Genomic DNA, 19,183 nt, shown 5'->3' on the forward strand with positions numbered 1-19,183 from the left:
CTTTAATATTTCTTTTCTTATACATTTGTTACTATTACCCTTTACATTTACTATTTACTACCTTAAATTTTCTTATTATATCTTACTTTTTTACATTTTATACCCCTGTTATTTTACACTTATGTTTTTGTTTTCCTTTTGTAACTATGTGTTTGTATCTTTTTTAGCCCTGACGAAGCCCTGCAACGTGGGGCGAAACGTTGGCTCATTAAATTAGTATAATTCTACTATTTGAGTTTTTTTTACCGCACCCGGACCATATTCCTTTCATTATAATATTTTTATTTATTTTTGCTCATTTTTATATAATTTTTTCACTTATATTTGCATAATTTTTATCCCTACCTCAGTTTACTTTTTTGTATCTTTTTACTCTACATTGTAAATATTTTAGTTGATGTATTTTTGCCCGGATGAAGCCCTGCATAGCGGAGTCAAACATCAGCAAATAAATAGTCTTTAACTATTTTTTGCACCCCCCCCCCAACCATCTCATTCATATTTCATATTTTTGTTTTTTCAATTTATGTTTGAATCCAATTTGTTCTTTCAATTTTTATTCTCTTCGTTCATGTATTGTATGATCACTGTATTATATGATGTCTTCGACTGGTTGATATATAATGAAAATAAGAAGGAAGAAGGTGGTCCTCTTACAATCAATTCAAGAATCTCTTAATGTTACCACGGTAGCAGAAAATTGGTTAACAAAAAATCTAACAAACATTAAACCTTTCAGGAGCTATGAAATTAAAATTGCCTTGTGATAAAGCGTGCCTTATGTGCAGGTTATGGAATTGAGAAGATGTGGTAACTAATGTCCAGAAATTTATAAAAAAAATTTAATTTAATTAATGTTGTGTCCGTTTATTGTTATAATAAATAATTACATTTAAAATTCCATTATAAAAAAGTTTTTTTTTTTTCTTTTTTATTTTATTTTTGTGTGTGTTAATGAAAATCTCCCCTTTCTGACTGATTCCATGCAGCCAGCGTTATTGGATTGTCATCAAAGTACATCAGGTTTTGTATACAAATTTAGGTTTTGTGATGTTCATTTTTCCTTGTGTGCTTTTGCTATGGAAAAATAGTTACTGGTGGTTGAAAAAAAAAAAAATTAAAATTAAAACTGTCATTGAGCTTATTGGTGGTGCCTTGCATGCATAGTTGTATTTTTGTATTCTAGATGTGTATATTTGCTCCTCACATTTATAATAATTCTGCACCATTTTATGTTTGTTTTCGTTTTTTTAATTTTTATGCACTGTTAATAAAATATTCAAAGAGTTGGAAAAATTATGTTTTGATGTCATAATTTATCCATGTTAGGTGGAAGAGACTGCTTGAAGGAAATATCACACCATTTTCCTGGCGGTAGCGAAAGATACTCTCCTGTAAGGCGTGCCAGTGAAGGAGCGAATCACTTCTGTTCTGAACAATCTTCTGTTAGAGCACTTCAGCTGGAGCACCAACAGTTGAAGGTGAAATAAGAATTGAATTAAATTGTATATTTCATTTACAGTTTAATTTTAACCAGAGATAGGCAAAAATTAGCTATAGTTTAAACTAATAGATAAAGTTGCCATGGATACGACCCTTATTCATGAATGAACCATTGATAAATAAATATCGTATCCATGACAATTTTAGCTAGTAGTTTCAACTATAGCTAATTTTTGCGCAACTCTGATTTTAATCATAGACTTAATAATAATAATGATGATAAAGGCTTAGCGAACCCGAAGGTTCGATGCTGATACCACCTCTACATACATCTTTCCAGTTATGCCTCTCCAAATCCAAATCTACTAAATCAGTTTTAACACGATCCTCCCATCTATGTTTCGGTCCACCCCTTGGACGTTTACCTGTCAGTTCAGTGTTTATTAACATTTTCGAGATTCTTTCGTTACTAAACCCTTCTATGTTACACGTCCATCTTATACGCCCCAATGCTATAATCTGAGTTATATTTACCAGGTGTATTTCCCTTAATTCATCATTGTGTATCCTTTTAAATTCTCCTGTTTATTCATCCTTTTTCAGTCCGAATATTTTATTTTATATCAAAAACCTTGATGTAATTCAACAACCTTATGTAAGAGGCCATGTTTCGTATTCATAAAGAACAGTAGGAAGGATAATAGTTTTGTGAATTCTAACTTTAAACTTTTTTGATAGAGGGCACAAACTTAGCAATTTCGAAATTTAAAAATAACATTTAAGCATTTTCTGCCTTTCACTTCTAGTTACCGGAGATCCTAATCCATTTATTCATTTCATTAATCATTCAGATTCATTGAATTGAAAATTAAATCATTGACTTAAACTAGTTTTAATACTTGAAAAGTTTAGTGGTTTTCAATTTTAGTGGTATATGAAAATATAAGTGGTATTCATAATTAGGTACAATGATGACCCTTCTACACATATATTATATATTTGGTATTTAAAACAATCTGGTAAGGTGAGTGCATTAGACAACTACGATCTATGAAACTACTAACTAAAATTGCCATGGATACAATATTTATTTATCAATGGTTCATTCATGAATAAGGGTCGTATCCATAGCAACTTTATCTATTAGTTTTAGCTATGGCTAATTTTTGCCCATTTCTGCACAACTTTAACTTACAAACCCTCTAAGTTCCCAAGTCAAGTGAAGTTAACATTATCTTAGTGGTTTTAAATAAAAAATCTTAAGACATAGGTAGACAAAAATTATGAACAAACAGTTTTATTTTCCTGTTGCTATAAAAATTTTTATTTTAGTGTTTCTTCTTTCTGTCGAAAATTTTAATTCGAAATTTTACATGATGACAATATAAATGTATATAGCAGTGATTCCCAAATTGGGTGCTACCACCCGCTGGTACAGCGATTCAGGGTGGCGGTGATAGCCACAGGTGCATTTGGGGGGCGATGAATAACTATAAGTTGTCATAGTCAACAATATTACAGCTGACGAAAATAGAGCCGAGGATTACTAAATTGGTAGCCACACACCAGGTTCAGCCATTTCATTAGGATGATTTCGAATGTTTTAACTTTTTTTGTATTACATACACTTCAACTCAAATAAAGGAATTTTTGACTGGCCAAAACATCGAATTGACAGATCATCTACCATACACCCCTGATTTGGCACCCAAAGATTTTATTTAATTCCCCTACATCAAATTAATTACGTGGTCAAACATTTTAACACCCGAAGAAGCAGTTGATGCATTCAAAATGCATGTTTTGGGGTTACCTCAATTGGGGTGGAAAAAGTGCTTCAAAAATTGGTTCAAATGCATGCAAAAGTGAATTGATCTTAATGGAGACTTTTGAAAAACAATAAAACCAATTTTGATCATAGCTATTTGTTTTTTCATTATTAGGCCAGAAATATAAATAGTAATACTTGTAAACACTGTGGTTGTGGGTTCTTACACTGGTCTCGGGATTCTTCAATCAATAATCGTCTGATATGTGAGGCTCATCAGCCTGCTGGAGGTAACTGACATCGGAAGTGATAACCGTACTTTGTGTACCTTAATTGGGAATTTCATTGTAATTTTCCAGGATACCAAATACTTGTAGCTGAAGGTTTAGTCCATAGATGGTCTTAGGGAATGAAAGATAGGTCATTATGCACCTGCTGACTCTGAATAGCTATAATTCGTGGATCTTGTCCAAGTTTTTCACTGTGTTGAACTAAAGAATTCGATCTATCGGTACATACATCCATGGAAAAAGAAGGATCGGCGATTTGATCCCATATGGAACAGTTACTTACATTTGGGTAGTTTGTAACTACACCATAAAAGCCATGGTTTGTAGCAGCTTGAGATTAGGTGACCATCTCCATGCTTTCATCATTATGCAGCCAAATATCTTCTTGGTGTGTAGTGTCTATGTACATTTTTAAAAAAATTCAAGATTTGCATAACACTAGTTCCTTCTATAATTGTACAGTATAAGGTGTATTAATTTTCTAAATTTCATTTAATTTATCGTTTTACCAGATCTCTTAGATTTAAAGTTGAGAAAAATATTAATGGAATATTTATAAATCATCAATTTATGTTATTGTTCTCATTCTTTTTTTTATATATATATATAGAAAACCAGTGTTATTGTGAGCGACAGTTCTGAACTACAGTACCGCCATTGCATTGATCTCCAACAGATGAGGGTCAGTCCGTCTCCTTCACCACCTCAAGCTATTAGTGGTGGTGTTTCTCCTCTTACCCCCTCGGGTATGATCTTCATATCATTATCAACTCATCATTATCATTAAATTGATGTTTTATTTATTCACTCATTCATATCTTTCAGGTTCTCCTATTCATTATTCTGGAGTTCGATACTGTGACAACCCCGGAGGGTCTCTTTCTCAACACTTTCAAAGCCTCCAGCTCCAGCAGCCTGACATGCTTGTACCTAGTCATCCAACTGGTAATGCTCTCATGAATAACAAACATCAGTATTTATGTATCGGTCAGACAGTTGTTAGTTATAACCTATACTATAACCTTCCTTATTCATTGTATATTGTTTATAAACAGAACTGTTGTGGTGTACATTATACACATTTTTACTTTAATAAAAAATTATTAAAATTTGGGAATAACCTTCTATAGAAGAAAGTGGTGAAAGGTTACTGTTTTAAGCTTCATAAAACTGATTAACTGAGATAAGTTAGCTATGAACCTTTAAATTTAATAATTTTGTTGACTCTAGTAGTTTTCCATATACTTAAAATATAGAAAGACCTTGGGGGTCTAAATATTTTTGTCCATTGTAATAAAATATATCTACTAAGGTTCAACATTAATTCATTTTAAATATCCAACGTTTTAGCCAACTTAGTCATTATCGAAGACAATCCTAATTTAAATTTCACAGCCTCACACTAATCACTATAAAAGTTTCTGGCTATTCTACCTATGTCTAATATAATGTGGTCAAATTAACCTTATGTGTTGATAAGTTAGCCCATAGCAGTATAACAAAATTTTCAAATAAAAGAATTAATATTAAATAGTTGACAAATATAGGTTTAATATATTGTATTATTCATTTTATTTAAAATAAAATAAAAGGAATTTTGATAGTTTTTACTTTATTCTCATTTCTAAAGTATATGTTAGGTTCAAATGAAAAGCTTTAATATTAAACAGATAGGAGAATTTTATTTAATTCTTTATTACATTTTTGACTCTTAATCTCAGGGCATGTTTTTCTAGGCAATTAGAACACTCAACTAAATTATTAACTACCTTTACAAATATATTTAAATTCTATTTTGTACAACACTAACCAATTTATACTCTTCTTTGATGAATAATTTTTTTTAACTTCTTTAATTTCAACTAACAAACACTGACTAAACAAAGCATTGGTTCTCTCACTCTTTTCAACACATTTCATCAACTGGTAATCCAACAGTACCTTTTTCTTCTTGGATGCTCCTTTGATGTTTTCTTTTTCTAGATGTCTACCATAAAGAGTAGACAAAAGGTCATCTCTTCATCTCTTCCTTGAGACGTGCTTCCTGGACAGTCTAATCCCCCCAATGCCTAAACAACAAGTGATTCAAAACAAAGCTTTTTTCCTTCCCCTTCTATAGGTATTCATTCTCAACATCAATTGTAGCACAACGGTTTTGAGTTTTTGCTTGTAATTTTCTTTATGAATATTTTTCTTTTATACTTATTCTTGAACTCTATTTTTTCTTAAATTTACTGTAACTACAATTATGATGGGAATTTAAATAAAGTTTAAAATATTTGAATCTGCTCAACATGGCCGCAATTCAACAGACTTCGGAAGGACATGTGCTGCCATCTTCTTTATTTTGAATAACGTATTTTTACTTCATATTTGACAGGTGAAAATTTGTTAGCATGCTTTTTTGATTGAATACAACAAATGAACAATACTGAAACTAAACACAAAATAAAAACATATAAGAAACCATTTAGAAGAAGAGAGAAATACTTTATTCATCTATGCTGCCCAAATACATCAGGTTGCTATATCACACAGCATACTTATCAATCGGTAATCGGACATAAACAAATTACATATAATTACATGGTATAATAAAATAGAAAGAAAACAATTTTTTCCCCTACAGTTTCCTTTTACAATGAATTTCGGTTTATACACCAAATACAAATATTTCAATTCATTCCTTTTTTTCGTTCCCTTTTCTGTTCCTTCAATTTCACCATTTCACAATTTTTAATTCACCCGATCAACAAATTCGCTTTCCTGAATTCACCCTTCTAGATCCTCTCCAGTGACCCGCTAAACAAATTCACTATTAGACGGCAATGTGAGATCAGACCATCAATAATAGTCACAGGAGTAGATCAGTTTACCAAAAAACAAACAAATAAATACATTTTACGAAAACAAGACTAACACTTAGACTCAAAGGAAAATATAATTAAAAGCCGGTTACAAGAAACACTTGAATGGATAAATAAGGTTAAAAAAATATATCTATAAATAAATAAAAATAATAATACTAATAAAATAAAATAATTTAATGAATAAATAAGTTAAAACACACAAAATAAATAAATAAAACAATAAATAATCTCCAAGCTAATTCCCATGCAGGTGATGTTGTATGATCCCCAGGGAGTCCAAAATAATATTTTCTGCTAAGATCGCAATATCCCTGATGCTAACACCTAGGCCTTCTAAGAAGCTCCTTGTTCTATCTGGTATTGTTCCGTGAGATCCAAACCAGAGTCCTCTCACGGTGAACTCTCTCTCTCTCCGAAGGTCTCACGGAATTTTCCCTTAAGGAAAGGGACGCATTTTTCATATATTTCCTTTTTTTCCCTTTTCACTCCACCTTCCTGTTCGAGGTCATTACTTTCAAATCTTACCGTCGGATCCAAGACCAGAGCCGTGTCTCAATTTTTGTAAATGCGACAATATCGGCATATCGTACAGATCCGTCGGTGTCAGCACAATAGATCTCCTCGAAGCAGGTGAAGTCTTTTCTGTGCTGACGTGTTATCAGGAGGGAGTTGTTGGGACATTTTCCCAGCACATGAGCTGGGGTTTCAGACTCTGCCGCATTTGCGACAGAGAGACCCAACTTCTCCTTGCTGTCTACTGGCTCCTGGGACTCCACGCAGGGGTGCGTAGTTGATATTAAGTTTCAGGGCATTTGCCCATTCTGACCCCGAGAGTACCTGCTTGTCACATACATATCTATTAGTTTTCGGGGTCTCATTGAAATGGCGAACACCGATACCCTGCCATCTGCAACTGGCTCATTCTTCGAAAGCATTCTCACACGACTGTTGTAGAGCTCACACACTATAAAAAAAATGACAATTTACTCATGAAAGAGGATATTACAATATAGTTGATTTGAAGATGTAAAACTAAAGTTAAGATTGTCCTTAATAATTACTAGCTTGGCTGAAACATTGGATATTGAAAAAAAAAAAAATTTAGAGATTACTGAGAATGAAAATGTATAGTGGTTTAGCTGGAAGATTGCTGATTGACCATGTGCATTAATAAATGAAATATGGTCCAGGTGCGGTCAAATTAAACTCAAATAGTAATATTTGATAGTATACACTATACTATTGTACAAAATATTACTATTTAAGTTTAATTTGACCATATTCCATTTATAGTGGTTTAGTTGACACACTGTATAAGTACCAAAACCTCTGATCAAAAAGTAAAATTTTCAATTAATTTTTATTTGTTTAATGTTTTGTAGGTTCAATTACTCAAGGTACAGCCAATAGTTTTCAATTTACCAATCACAATGGTGGAAACCCTGTGCCTTTAGACCTGAGAGTAACCCCTTCGCCTCCTCTGACCAGGATTCAGGAAGAAGACTGGACTGGTTGGTAATTTTGAATATATTGTTTTTTTACTTTCACTTATCTATGTATGAAATATATAGTAAAGGGAAGTATTGCTATTCATTAACTTTTTATCCGCAAATACTTTTTCATCTTGACAATTCCTTATATTATGAGGATATATCCTAATTGTCATGAGCGTATGCAGGGGGGAGTCGCGGCTTTCTCACCCCCTAGATTTTCGGAACTCTTATTTTTGGAAAAAAAAAAATTAAGAAAATAGTGAACTTATTAGATAGATGATTTCTTTCTGGAAATATTCTACAATTAGGAAGGTAACATTGTTCAGTTGATATCTTCACGGATCACAAGATTACAACCACACCTTTGAAGGGACAAGACGGATATACGTCGATTATTTGGTAAAAAAGATAAGATTTAATAAGCACAATTTTTCGTCACATACTTATCTCTAAAAATAATGGGAGAAATAAATAAAAAGAACCTTTTTTAGATTCCATTTTTCCCATTATAACTTACAGTTTACCATTTTAATAATCTCAGAATGTTTGTTAAAACTAAATTAAAGAAGGCAACCATCATAGAAGAGATGGTTAGTATTTTTGCCAGCATTCCCGAATGCTGATGCTCTCATTGCAAACTTCATCTCCTCTTATATTTTTTTATTTATTGTGTGTATTGTATGCATTTATGTATAATAATTACGTTTATGCTCGATTTTCAATGATTTATTGTTTATTATTATTATGATTTATTGTTTGTTGTTATAGCTTATAAAAATTTAAAAAGTAATGAATGAATTTTATGAAGCAGCAATAAAATGGTGAGGGTATTTCTTGGAATGCGGAATTACATATCTTTATTTTACCCAATTTTTCCGAATGGGATATACTCCTTTACGTTTATTTCAGCTCTTTTCCACAATTTAAGCCATTGTTTTATCATTTATTCAACCTCTTAAATTATTTTTCTGTTTTTTTTTTTCATATTTTACGTCCTTTAATTTTTTAATAGTCATTTTTCATCACCTTTCATTCATCTTAAACTTATCTTTCTTACTAATGTAACTTACTGAATGTAAATGTAGATCTTTACTTTTCGACCGTTGAGTGTTTCCTTTTTTTCCAAAGTAATGAAATGAAAAATAGTTTATTATTATGGGAACAGGCCCCTTTAGAACAATCACAAAGGTAATTTTAATTTTACAATAACATGTATTGGCTAAAAAACAATGTGGCCACACTTAATTATAACTTATATTAAAATTTTATATAAATAATTTTAAATACAGAGAAGAAAAGTTAACTGACTAAGTACATAAACAACAAAACAAAAAGGTAGTTACAAAATATCTGTACTATTATAATATTGGATTAGATTGGTGAAGTAAAAGGTAGTTAAATAGAAGGGTTTTAAATGAGGGAAGGGTTATGTACTTTAGAGGGAACAGAGTTCCAGTGAAAGGCAGCTCGGGTAAAAAATTATTTATCAAATGCAGCAGTTCGATGAGGTGGAAGTTAGATGTCAGATAAACGGGACCTGGTAGGTACAGGATTGGATTGAGAATTTGAATTGAGGGTTTAGGATATTGGAGGGGCATTGAGTACTAATTACTTGGAATAGAAAGGAAGCTTTGAAATACTGGCATCGGAAGGATGGATTGAGCCACTTCAGCTCGGCATAATACTGGGTTGTGTGCGTATCTCTGGTGATCCCGATAATAAAGTACTGTTGTAATTCGAGAATCTTCCACGGTGCCACTTTACTTGTGGTTAAAACCTAGATATAGGAAATCTGAAACAAACTAGTAAATATATTTAAAATATTACTTATTTTAAGATATAATTGAATACATGTATAAATTAAATAACTAATTTAATTTAAAATATAAAAGTACTTTAAAGCATAAAAAAAAAAAAAAAAATGGCAGTTTTAGTACTGGCCAACAGAAGTGAAACTTGTGGAAATAAAATAATGTATTAAAATTTTATTAATAATGATTATGTTTTCCCTCTTATAGTCTAAGGCAGAAAATAATAATAAAAGTACAGAATAATAATATAATTAGAATTGATAATTTGCTAAGTCAATTCTAATTCTTAGTTGGATAGTTAAGTTCCACTCTGCTATTACAATATAACAATGTTCCTGCTAGAATTGACCCGCATTCCCCCCACCACCACTTCCGTTTCATCTTGTGTCACGAAATCAATTTACTTTCTTATAATTTTTATTTTTCTTGAGTTTTAGAACATCGGTAAGGAAGTTTTACTTTGAAAGTAATTTAATACATTAAAAGTCAACTCATGAAACGTATTTGCAAATCAATTTCCTTTTCTTCTCTTAAAAAAATTTCTCGATATCTTCATTATAAAACTCCCCCAAAAAATTCCTGAATTGTAGTATTAAACTGTTGAAGGTAGTTATTTGTAAGTATTTAATTTAAATATGGTCCTTGTAGTTGACAGAAGGGTGAATCCTCTGATTTCTGTGACTGAACCTGAATCGCCGACTGGTAGTGCTCCACATCCGCTGTTATCAACAGAATCTGGAGGCCTTCAGAAAACCATATCTGGGTGCTTTCAAGTTCCTTTAAGTGAGCCCTGTTCACGGCTAGCAACTAATGAAGTGAGTGATTTTATTTCATGCATTAATAAAAACTGGATTTTTATGCTGAAAATGATTACAATTTGTTGTATTTATTTATTATATTTTTAAGGAAAAAAAAAACCTTGATACTTTTTATCCCCTTTATTTCAATCTTCTGGACAATATGTTTTAGACAAACTGTTTAATGTTCGATTTAACTTTATATTTTTAACATAACAATAAAACTGATGCACAATATGAAAACTTAACTTTTTTTTTTTTATTTAATACCAGATTGGCCTAGTGAGCCTTACATGGTTGATATAAAAGTTGCAGTTTTTTTTTTTTTAACAATTTGTTTATGGAGGTATAAACTCATACAAAAGACACCCCTATAGTACGAGACTATACCTTCCATAAGGACTATACCTTCCAAAAAATAACGTGGCGCCTAAGGAGCGATGTATTCATTATCATTATTATTATTTTTTTTTTACTTTGACTCACCCCCTTCTCCGCTGAGCGTGAACAAGTATAAACGATGAATATATAACTAAAGATAAATCAAAATTTGCGATTATAAGTTACAAGGTTGCAAAGACCTATACCTCAACTCTCTCAACTACAGACGGCCCTGTCTACTAATTCATCATTCAAATATAGTCCGCTTATTCTCACTCATAATCAGCTCTAAATCACTTTTTCGATCTTGAATATTTAGTTCCCCTAAATTACCCTAATCATTAGACAATTATCTTTGGCCCTCTTTTTTTTTTTAGACTTTCTATCTACTAAAAAATAAGATGTAATATAAAATTTTATAACCAAGACAAAATTTATAATCAATAATAAAGTTTTATAATCAAGAGAAATCCCTTAAAATCATAAAGACGTGTTAACTTAACATATTAATTTAACAAGCGTGTTAAATGGATAAAGTTGTGTTAAATGGAGAAATATTTCCTTCTTTTAGCATGTTAAAATGGCATAACATTCAACATGGTTGAGAGTCTGTTATAATAGATCTATAAATGGAGAATAACGTAAAGCAACAGTCAATGTCCACACCATTTTGTCTATAAGCTCCTAGTTTGAGTTGTTTTTGTTTTGAATCAAAATAAAGTAAACAATAAAAATAATAATAAAGTAATGTGGGAAAAAAAGTGAGGAAGCGATGCACAAGTGAGGTGGAGGAAAGATAATGTGACGAAGTTGTTGGAGATTTTTTATCTCCTAAAGATTACAAGGTTACAGAACAAGTTGCCCAGAAAATCCGCTAGAAGCTCCTCCGAAGTTACCATATAACATGGACTTTAAATTAGACCGCTCACATTAATTCAATAGTGTTAGCCATAGGCTAACATTAGTCTATAATACCTTAATTGGATCCTGCAATTAACACCTTACAATGCCTCAAGGCAATTCAAGGGGGAGGAGATGAACTAGTATACGTAATTCCATTTCTTGGATTACGTATGTACTCATAATGTAATCAAATTTTCTGAAAAATATGGAAAAAAAAAAAAAAGCTGCTCACAATCCTATACTTATATTATTTTGCATGTTAAAACTTTTTACATTTAATACAACATGATGAATATATCCCTATTTTGATGTATATAGTAAAAATATATTTGAAACCTTTTTAATTATCATTAAGGATGTGAGCCTTAAACAATAGTATTTTATTTTAATATCAGAACGAATCAAATAAAATGAGGATATAAGACATCAAGTAATTAAGATGAGCTAAATGATGGACAGGTTGCCCAAAACTAAGTCCTGAAGATTGAAATAAAACATATAAAAATTATTAAGGGTTTCTTTCCTTGAAAATAAAATAAAGTACAACACTTTTTATTGCTCCAAAATTGGCAGCAAATAGTGTGAAAATATGCAATAAAATAGATTGTAGGAAGATAGTCCGGTAAAAGTATAAATGTTAACCAATGTTTCACCCTACTTTGCAGGGCTGATGTAGAAAGGTGACTAACTTTTTGAAGTTAACATTAAATAGTATTTTTTACTACTGCATACCTTTATTGACCGCCCGGACTATCTTCCTTCAATTTATTTCATATGGTTAACTATCTTCTTCCAACACAATAAAATAATTCAAACACTTTTTTATGTGGTTTTGCAACTATTTAGCCCTATGGAAAAAAATCTAATCAGTTATTTTTAAGAAATTATGAATTAAAAAAAGGTAAAATAATTGTTTTTTTAATTTTCTTAGGACACTTTCTTGCTGGCAATTTTGTTATATATTTTTGTAAAAATATATAACAACATTGCGCCGTCTGAAACTTTTTTTATTCTGGTGACCTTTGTGCATTTTATCCAATTCGTACGTTAATACAACCGTTGGAAAGCTGAATGTATGCTCTTTTAACCTACATTAACACAATGTAGATTGAATGCCCTTATAAGGACGAAATATTAGTTTCAAATAAAGAAAAGCTTTTCAAATATTTTATTTTATATCTCCAGTTCTAATTTGTTTAATTAGATATGGTTTTTGCCCTTTGTTGCAGTTTTTAGATCCCTAAACCATTGCCAAGTTAGGTGTAAATTGGTTGAGTCATGTTGAAGTTAATTATATTTTATTCTATTTTTCAAAAGTTCTCAAATGTAATTTGTAAGGCGAACATTTTGGGCCAAAAAATTTTATTTTATGATTTGTTTGAAAATTTGTAGTTAAGGTTGTTAAAAACGAATATCAACTTTGTTTCACCGCTTTAAAATCTTTTACCACACTTTCATAGATCAGTCAACTTGATGGATAAATTAATTACCTCAATGGATAAAGAAAAAAATTAACTAAATCGGACCAGTTAAGTTAGCTTAAATGATTAAACAGTGAAGTTAGCTGTTACTATAGTTACGGACTTATCGCTTCATCTATATATTAATTGATATCAAAGTTTCAATAGTGTTCAATTAATGTATATTCATCCTCAAATATAGCAATAGCGAAGCGTTGCTGGGTTTGCTAGTGTTAAATAAAATACTATTATTTGAATGACATTTCAAGGTAGAAATGTACTGAATAAAATTATTTGTCCTCAGGTAGTCGCCCTATTGGAACAGGCTGTGACCGCTGTCGCTCCGTCAGAATTCAGATGTGTTGGTAGAGGAGATGCTTTGCTGTTGGAGTCTCCGTCTGGCTTGCACGTCGAACTAGAAGTCGGGCGCCAAAGATTAAAAATGAGAAGAATCTCTGGAGATCAAATGCAGTATTCACAGCTCTGCCATCACCTCATTGCCTCAATATCTAGTTAACACATTCATTTTTAAATTTTACTAAAGCAGATATATTCTACTGACGGAGATGTTTTACAATATCTCAGGAAATGCTTTGGTATATTTGTCCATTGTATATTATTATCTTAGTTTTATTTACATTGTTTTATTATATGAGTACCTTTTATAATAAGATACTTTAAAAGTTGTGGCCTTTTATTGTTTTAAATTAAGCGTAAAGCCGTAAGGTAGGTTTTTTCTGTTATAAAGAGGCTAGGGGTGGGTAGGGAGTATACTTAAAAGTGTTTTTTGTTTAATTTTTTTTTTATTATTATTAATAAACTAATGAGAGAAAAATCTGTATTTGAACGTATTCATTTTAAAAAATTTTCAGTTAAATAAGGTTCGTTGAAGATGACATTAATTCCAAACTGTTATAGTCTATACATTTTTTCTGTTATCGACTCAGTTCTTTGAACTTTAAAAGACAAAATAAATAAATAAAAAACATTGATGTTGAGACTTCTAAAGCTCTGAAACTTTAAGTTTGACATAGTTTGATGGGCTAATGTGGGATGGTTAGGTTAGGTTATTTTTCCAAGAGATACTAAAAAATTAGCTATAGATAAAACTACAGCTAAAATTGTGATGGATACAATATTTATTCATGAATGACCCATTAATAAATAAATATTGTATCCATGATAATTTTAGGTATAGTTTTATCTATAGCTAATTTTTGCCCAACTGTGCCTAAGAGAAGGTAAACTTTTTTTTAGTTTGGTGTATACTTTTGAAAACTAATTCATGCATAAAGTTTTTTTGAGCCAAAATGGATTCCATATTTTATTTAAAAATTTGAATTTTTGTTTCAACCTATTTTTAAAATTATACATGGTACTTATAGTGACTTACAAGTTGATTTTTCTTTATTAAAAGTCCTAATAGTTTCAGATTAATTTCTTCTATTACTTTTTAAAGTGCACTTATTCTAGTCATAAAAAATAATGGAAAATTTTTGTTAAAAGGTTATATTCAATTTTGTTTTCTATTATAAAAAGTGATCTCAATCAAGTCGGCTGTGAAGTGTTCTTACAAAGAACAGTGCACTTGGGGAGGGGGGTGATAACAGAAGAAATCTTTCAGTCAGATTAACCTTTCAATTGATATTGCAGTTTGTTCAATTTGAGAAAAATGTATTCTTATTTTTCACAGAGTTGTTTTATGCAATTTATTTTTCCATTAAAGTGACTATTTCAGCTGAGGACTGAAAAAAATTAAAAATTTTTATTTCAAATGATTTATTTTTTAGACTTTGAAATAAAAGTTTTTATCATGACTTTAATTTTCTAATTGTATGAGAAACGGTTTTAAAATAGAAAAAGTAAAATATTTCTAAATAATTATTATAAACAATTAAACACTTGGGCTTATATTATGTTGTACGATTTTGAGTCAATTTAGTTAAATATTTTGCAGAAAATAGTGATTTTTTATTGAGTCAATATAAGAAATTAAGAATAAGAGTTAAATGTGAAATAATAGCATTTTTGAAGTAAATAATAGAGTGTTGGATTTTTATTAGTAGTCATAGTAAAAAGACTTCTTTATTCTTAAATCATTACACGTAACAAATAACTTCAAAAACAAAATAGCAAAAATAATAACAATTTAAAGTTTTAAACCTTTCAATTAACTTTTTTTTTTAAGAAATCCCAATAAAATTAAAGTTGAACTCATAAAAAAGTGATATTTAAAAAATTTTAAGCTATAAACTTCTGAATAAAAGCTATGCACATTTGTTTTGTAAATTAGTACAAATACTTTTAAACTGATTTAATAAAACTACTTATGAAACATTAATTTTGGTCTCTGATTTTAACTCTTATATTAAATAACTCATTTGATAAACATTCATGCACGAGGCACTCGGTCGTAAAACAAAGTAATTGGAAAAATGAAAACTTTTATAATGCTAAATTGTTTTTTAATTAAAATATTTTACCTTCAACCAGTAGTAAATTATCACTATATATTGATAAGTAAATATCTACATTATTGTTTTAAGAAACAAATTTCTTAAGGATTCTTTCAACAATTTATGAAATCAGAGTTAAAAAAGGCAATGATGACAAAAACTGCAATTCATGCAAAGTTTCAGTTGCCATGTATTATGACCCAATGCCTCATATATATTTTTTTATTTTGATATATAATAGTTACATAAATGGTCAGTACAATGCCAATGTGGCACAGATGTAATTTCTAATTTTTATAAACATTAATCGATCATGTTGTCAGTGAATTAATGATGTATTGATATTAATATGAGGTTCTTTTGGCATTGTGGAGTAGAAATCCATGTTAAATATAACAAAATCCAAAATTTGCTTTTATGGCATTGCAACAAACAACATAAAATATTATATTATTAAAATTCAAATTGAAAAAGTTTTGCATTCTTTATGATTGTTTACGAATTTGATATTGTTACAGAAAAGATTGTTTCTATTATTCGGTCTAATCTTTTTAAATGATTTCCTGAATCCTTTAAAATAAAATATTCCTCTTAATGTGTTATACAATCTCCTAGCATTTGTGAGATTATTTTTTTTTTTAAATCATTAGATTTTGGATTCTGAACAACCTACAAAGAAATAATCATTTAATTCAATCTTTACCTGACATAACATTGAAAAAAAAAAACTGTGACCACTTCTGGTATTTCTTATAGGTTATTAATAAGCTATAAATGGAAATCTATTATGAAAGTACAATGGAAACCTGAAAAAGTGGAAAATATTTATGAATCATCAGCCTTTAAAGAGCCAATAATTACCAAAACTCCAATTCACAACAAATTTCAGTTATTATGTTTTATGACCGAAAACCTCAAGTATCTCCTCTTTTTTAAAAAAAAAAAAAAAGAAATATAATCAATGTTTTGCTTAAAAGCGTTTTCTTTTATTTAATGAAAAGGTTTAAGAAAAAAAAATCACAAAGATTATAATTTTTAAATGTCAAAGTTTGATGAAGAGAATATTGGGATGAATATGTTTTATTATTAACCTTTTACTCTATCATGTCATGATTTTACTTTGCAAGGGAATTTAGGATTTACGTAATTGAATTATAAATTTTGTAGCATTCTTTTGTTCTTGTTTTTGCTGATAGAGATTTTTTCTTAGTCGTACTTGTATATTTTTTTTTAAATTATTATAATTGTGCCATAATATACTAATACAACGGATAATGTAACATATTTATTTCATGTTTACTGTAATGTGCGGGTGTATGCTGTTTTGTTACATTCCATAAAAATCGCTTTATATTGCAACATTGCATTAGAAAATATATTGTAAATAGTTAAAACCTTTTAAACTTCAATTATTAATAAAGTATACATACATATATGTTTTTTGACGTACAGAATTGATGCATAATTAGATTTTAAAATTTTTAAGCTTGATTGATATATTTGCTGCGTATTTATATCAGAAATATTTTAAATGCACCTTATATATTTTTAAATAAGGTTATAATGTAATTTGTTAAGTATTAGTCTTTTAAGTTATAAACAAAAGCTACAAAAACTTTTATAATGTCCATTGGGTTATTATTTTATTGTAATGTATATTGTTTGTTGATTATTAAAAAAAAAAAAAATTAAAACATTATATTTAGGTTAGGAAAAAAATATATATATATCGGCGTAGACATCAATGATTGATTAATCTTCCGTAAAATTTTGAAGAATAATCAGTTCAAATTTGTCTTCTTTAGTGTATTTTTAGTTGAATATATATTATAATTTTCACATCAAAATGATAAATCAGTGGACTGCCTATGAATAATCCATTCCATTTAGTCTTAAGTAACTCACTTATACTGTTTTGTTTTTTTTTATATTAAATTAATTTTTACGATAGATAGTTATTAGCGAAAGCCTTGCCTGCACAAATTAACTTAAGGAATTCTCTATGGCTAATAATTTATATATGTAACAGAACTGTTAATTATGTATATTACTATATTTGAGAACAATGTACATTGCTATTGTGAATAGTGTATCATATGTATTTCGAGGAAAATTAGAGGCAATAATGTATATTTTTTTTATGTTGAATAATTGTAGAATTTTGTATAAGACCTAGGTGTTTAGAAAATTTGATGTATAGTATCTTCATAGTTATTAAAATAAATATAAATATATATATACATATACATATACAAATATGTGAACACGGGGTTTTAATTGCTTATGATGTGTTTATTTATTACAGTAAAATGACAGTTAATGACTGTCGTTCCTTCAGTAACAGTAGATTTATATTTTGACTTCCATTAAGTATGTATGACATCTAATTGGAATGAAAGTTGAAATTTTAGGTGTTCCATTTAACTTTCTTTTTTTTTCTTTTTTCTAATAACGAAGACTGAGACTGTTATTTACCCAACTTTATTATAAAAGAGCATATTTTTTTTTTGTTTTTGAAATGCTTTCATGATATTTTCAATGGTATTATTAACAATTTGTAAAAAAAATATATATATATATATATAAATAAAAAAAAACAAAATTTATAGAATATTAAAATTGTACTATTGGAAATAATATAAATAATTAAGTCTGTTTTATTAAATTTTTATTATTTGAAAGATTTCAGTTTCTATTTAGATCTCGTAGTTAGTAATATTAATTGTACCATTCATTGCTTCTGAAGTAGTAGATTTAAGTTAAATAAAAAAATTAATAATTAAAAAAAAATTCCTTATTCAGTGGTTAAAAAAAAAAAAAAAAGGACTGAAAATATTTTCACTCCTTAGTATATATTGATTTTTAATATTTAATTATAAAATAATGTTTGTATAGTTTGACTGAGTTATTATAAACAACGAATCAATAGATATATTTTTGTTTTGATTTTTTTTTTTTTTTAAGTTTTATCCTTACATAATATTTAAAGTATCTTAATAAACATAATGAAATGCAGTTTATTCTTAGGATTAATTGAACCTCCTGTAACATTTCACATTTTCTGTAATATATATAGCATATTTTGAACTGTTTCCAGATATTTTATGAAATATATTCTAAAAAGTTTTAATGAATATTAAAATTCTTCGCTGTGTTGATTTGAAGTGGCCCAAACTTAAAAAAAAATTTCTAATAATTTTTTTATGTGATCAAGGAAAAGTTGGTCAGGGCATGGTCAAGACAGAAACCATATAGCATGGGTGGCCAACAAGTCGATCGCAAGGCCAATTTTTGTCGATCGTCAATGGCTCGCAATGTTTTGGGGTGGAATTCTGTTTACCATGAACTTTGAAGCGATGGTAGAAGACAAATAGCAAGCAATAGTTTCAGACATATTTTATTTGAATCATAAGTTATTAATTATATTCATAAATTATTAATTAATTATCCATGTTCTGTTAATTTCCCTGGATGTGAGTTTTTTGGCCCTTTAAATAATTATTTTTGTTTT

At 29.2% G+C, this 19,183-nt stretch overlaps 1 protein-coding gene across 1 annotated transcript in view; it reads left to right on the plus strand.

Annotated features, from left to right (window-relative positions):
* Nucleotides 1–14,703, plus strand: part of LOC106679257 (serine/threonine-protein kinase SIK3) — a gene marked incomplete at its 5' end in the record, with an annotated part of 41,900 nt that extends 27,197 nt beyond the window's left edge. The window contains 6 exon segments of the mRNA XM_014418304.3: nucleotides 1,330–1,481; nucleotides 4,112–4,247; nucleotides 4,327–4,446; nucleotides 7,754–7,882; nucleotides 10,324–10,490; nucleotides 13,521–14,703. Of these exon segments, the coding sequence (XP_014273790.3) occupies nucleotides 1,330–1,481; nucleotides 4,112–4,247; nucleotides 4,327–4,446; nucleotides 7,754–7,882; nucleotides 10,324–10,490; nucleotides 13,521–13,733 (917 nt within the window).
* Nucleotides 14,704–19,183: the final 4,480 nt, after the last annotated feature.

Source organism: Halyomorpha halys, unplaced genomic scaffold (assembly GCF_000696795.3).
Source record: "Halyomorpha halys isolate HHAL.00 unplaced genomic scaffold, Hhal_1.1 Scaffold187.1, whole genome shotgun sequence".
Classification (NCBI taxonomy): Eukaryota; Metazoa; Arthropoda; class Insecta; order Hemiptera; family Pentatomidae; genus Halyomorpha; species Halyomorpha halys.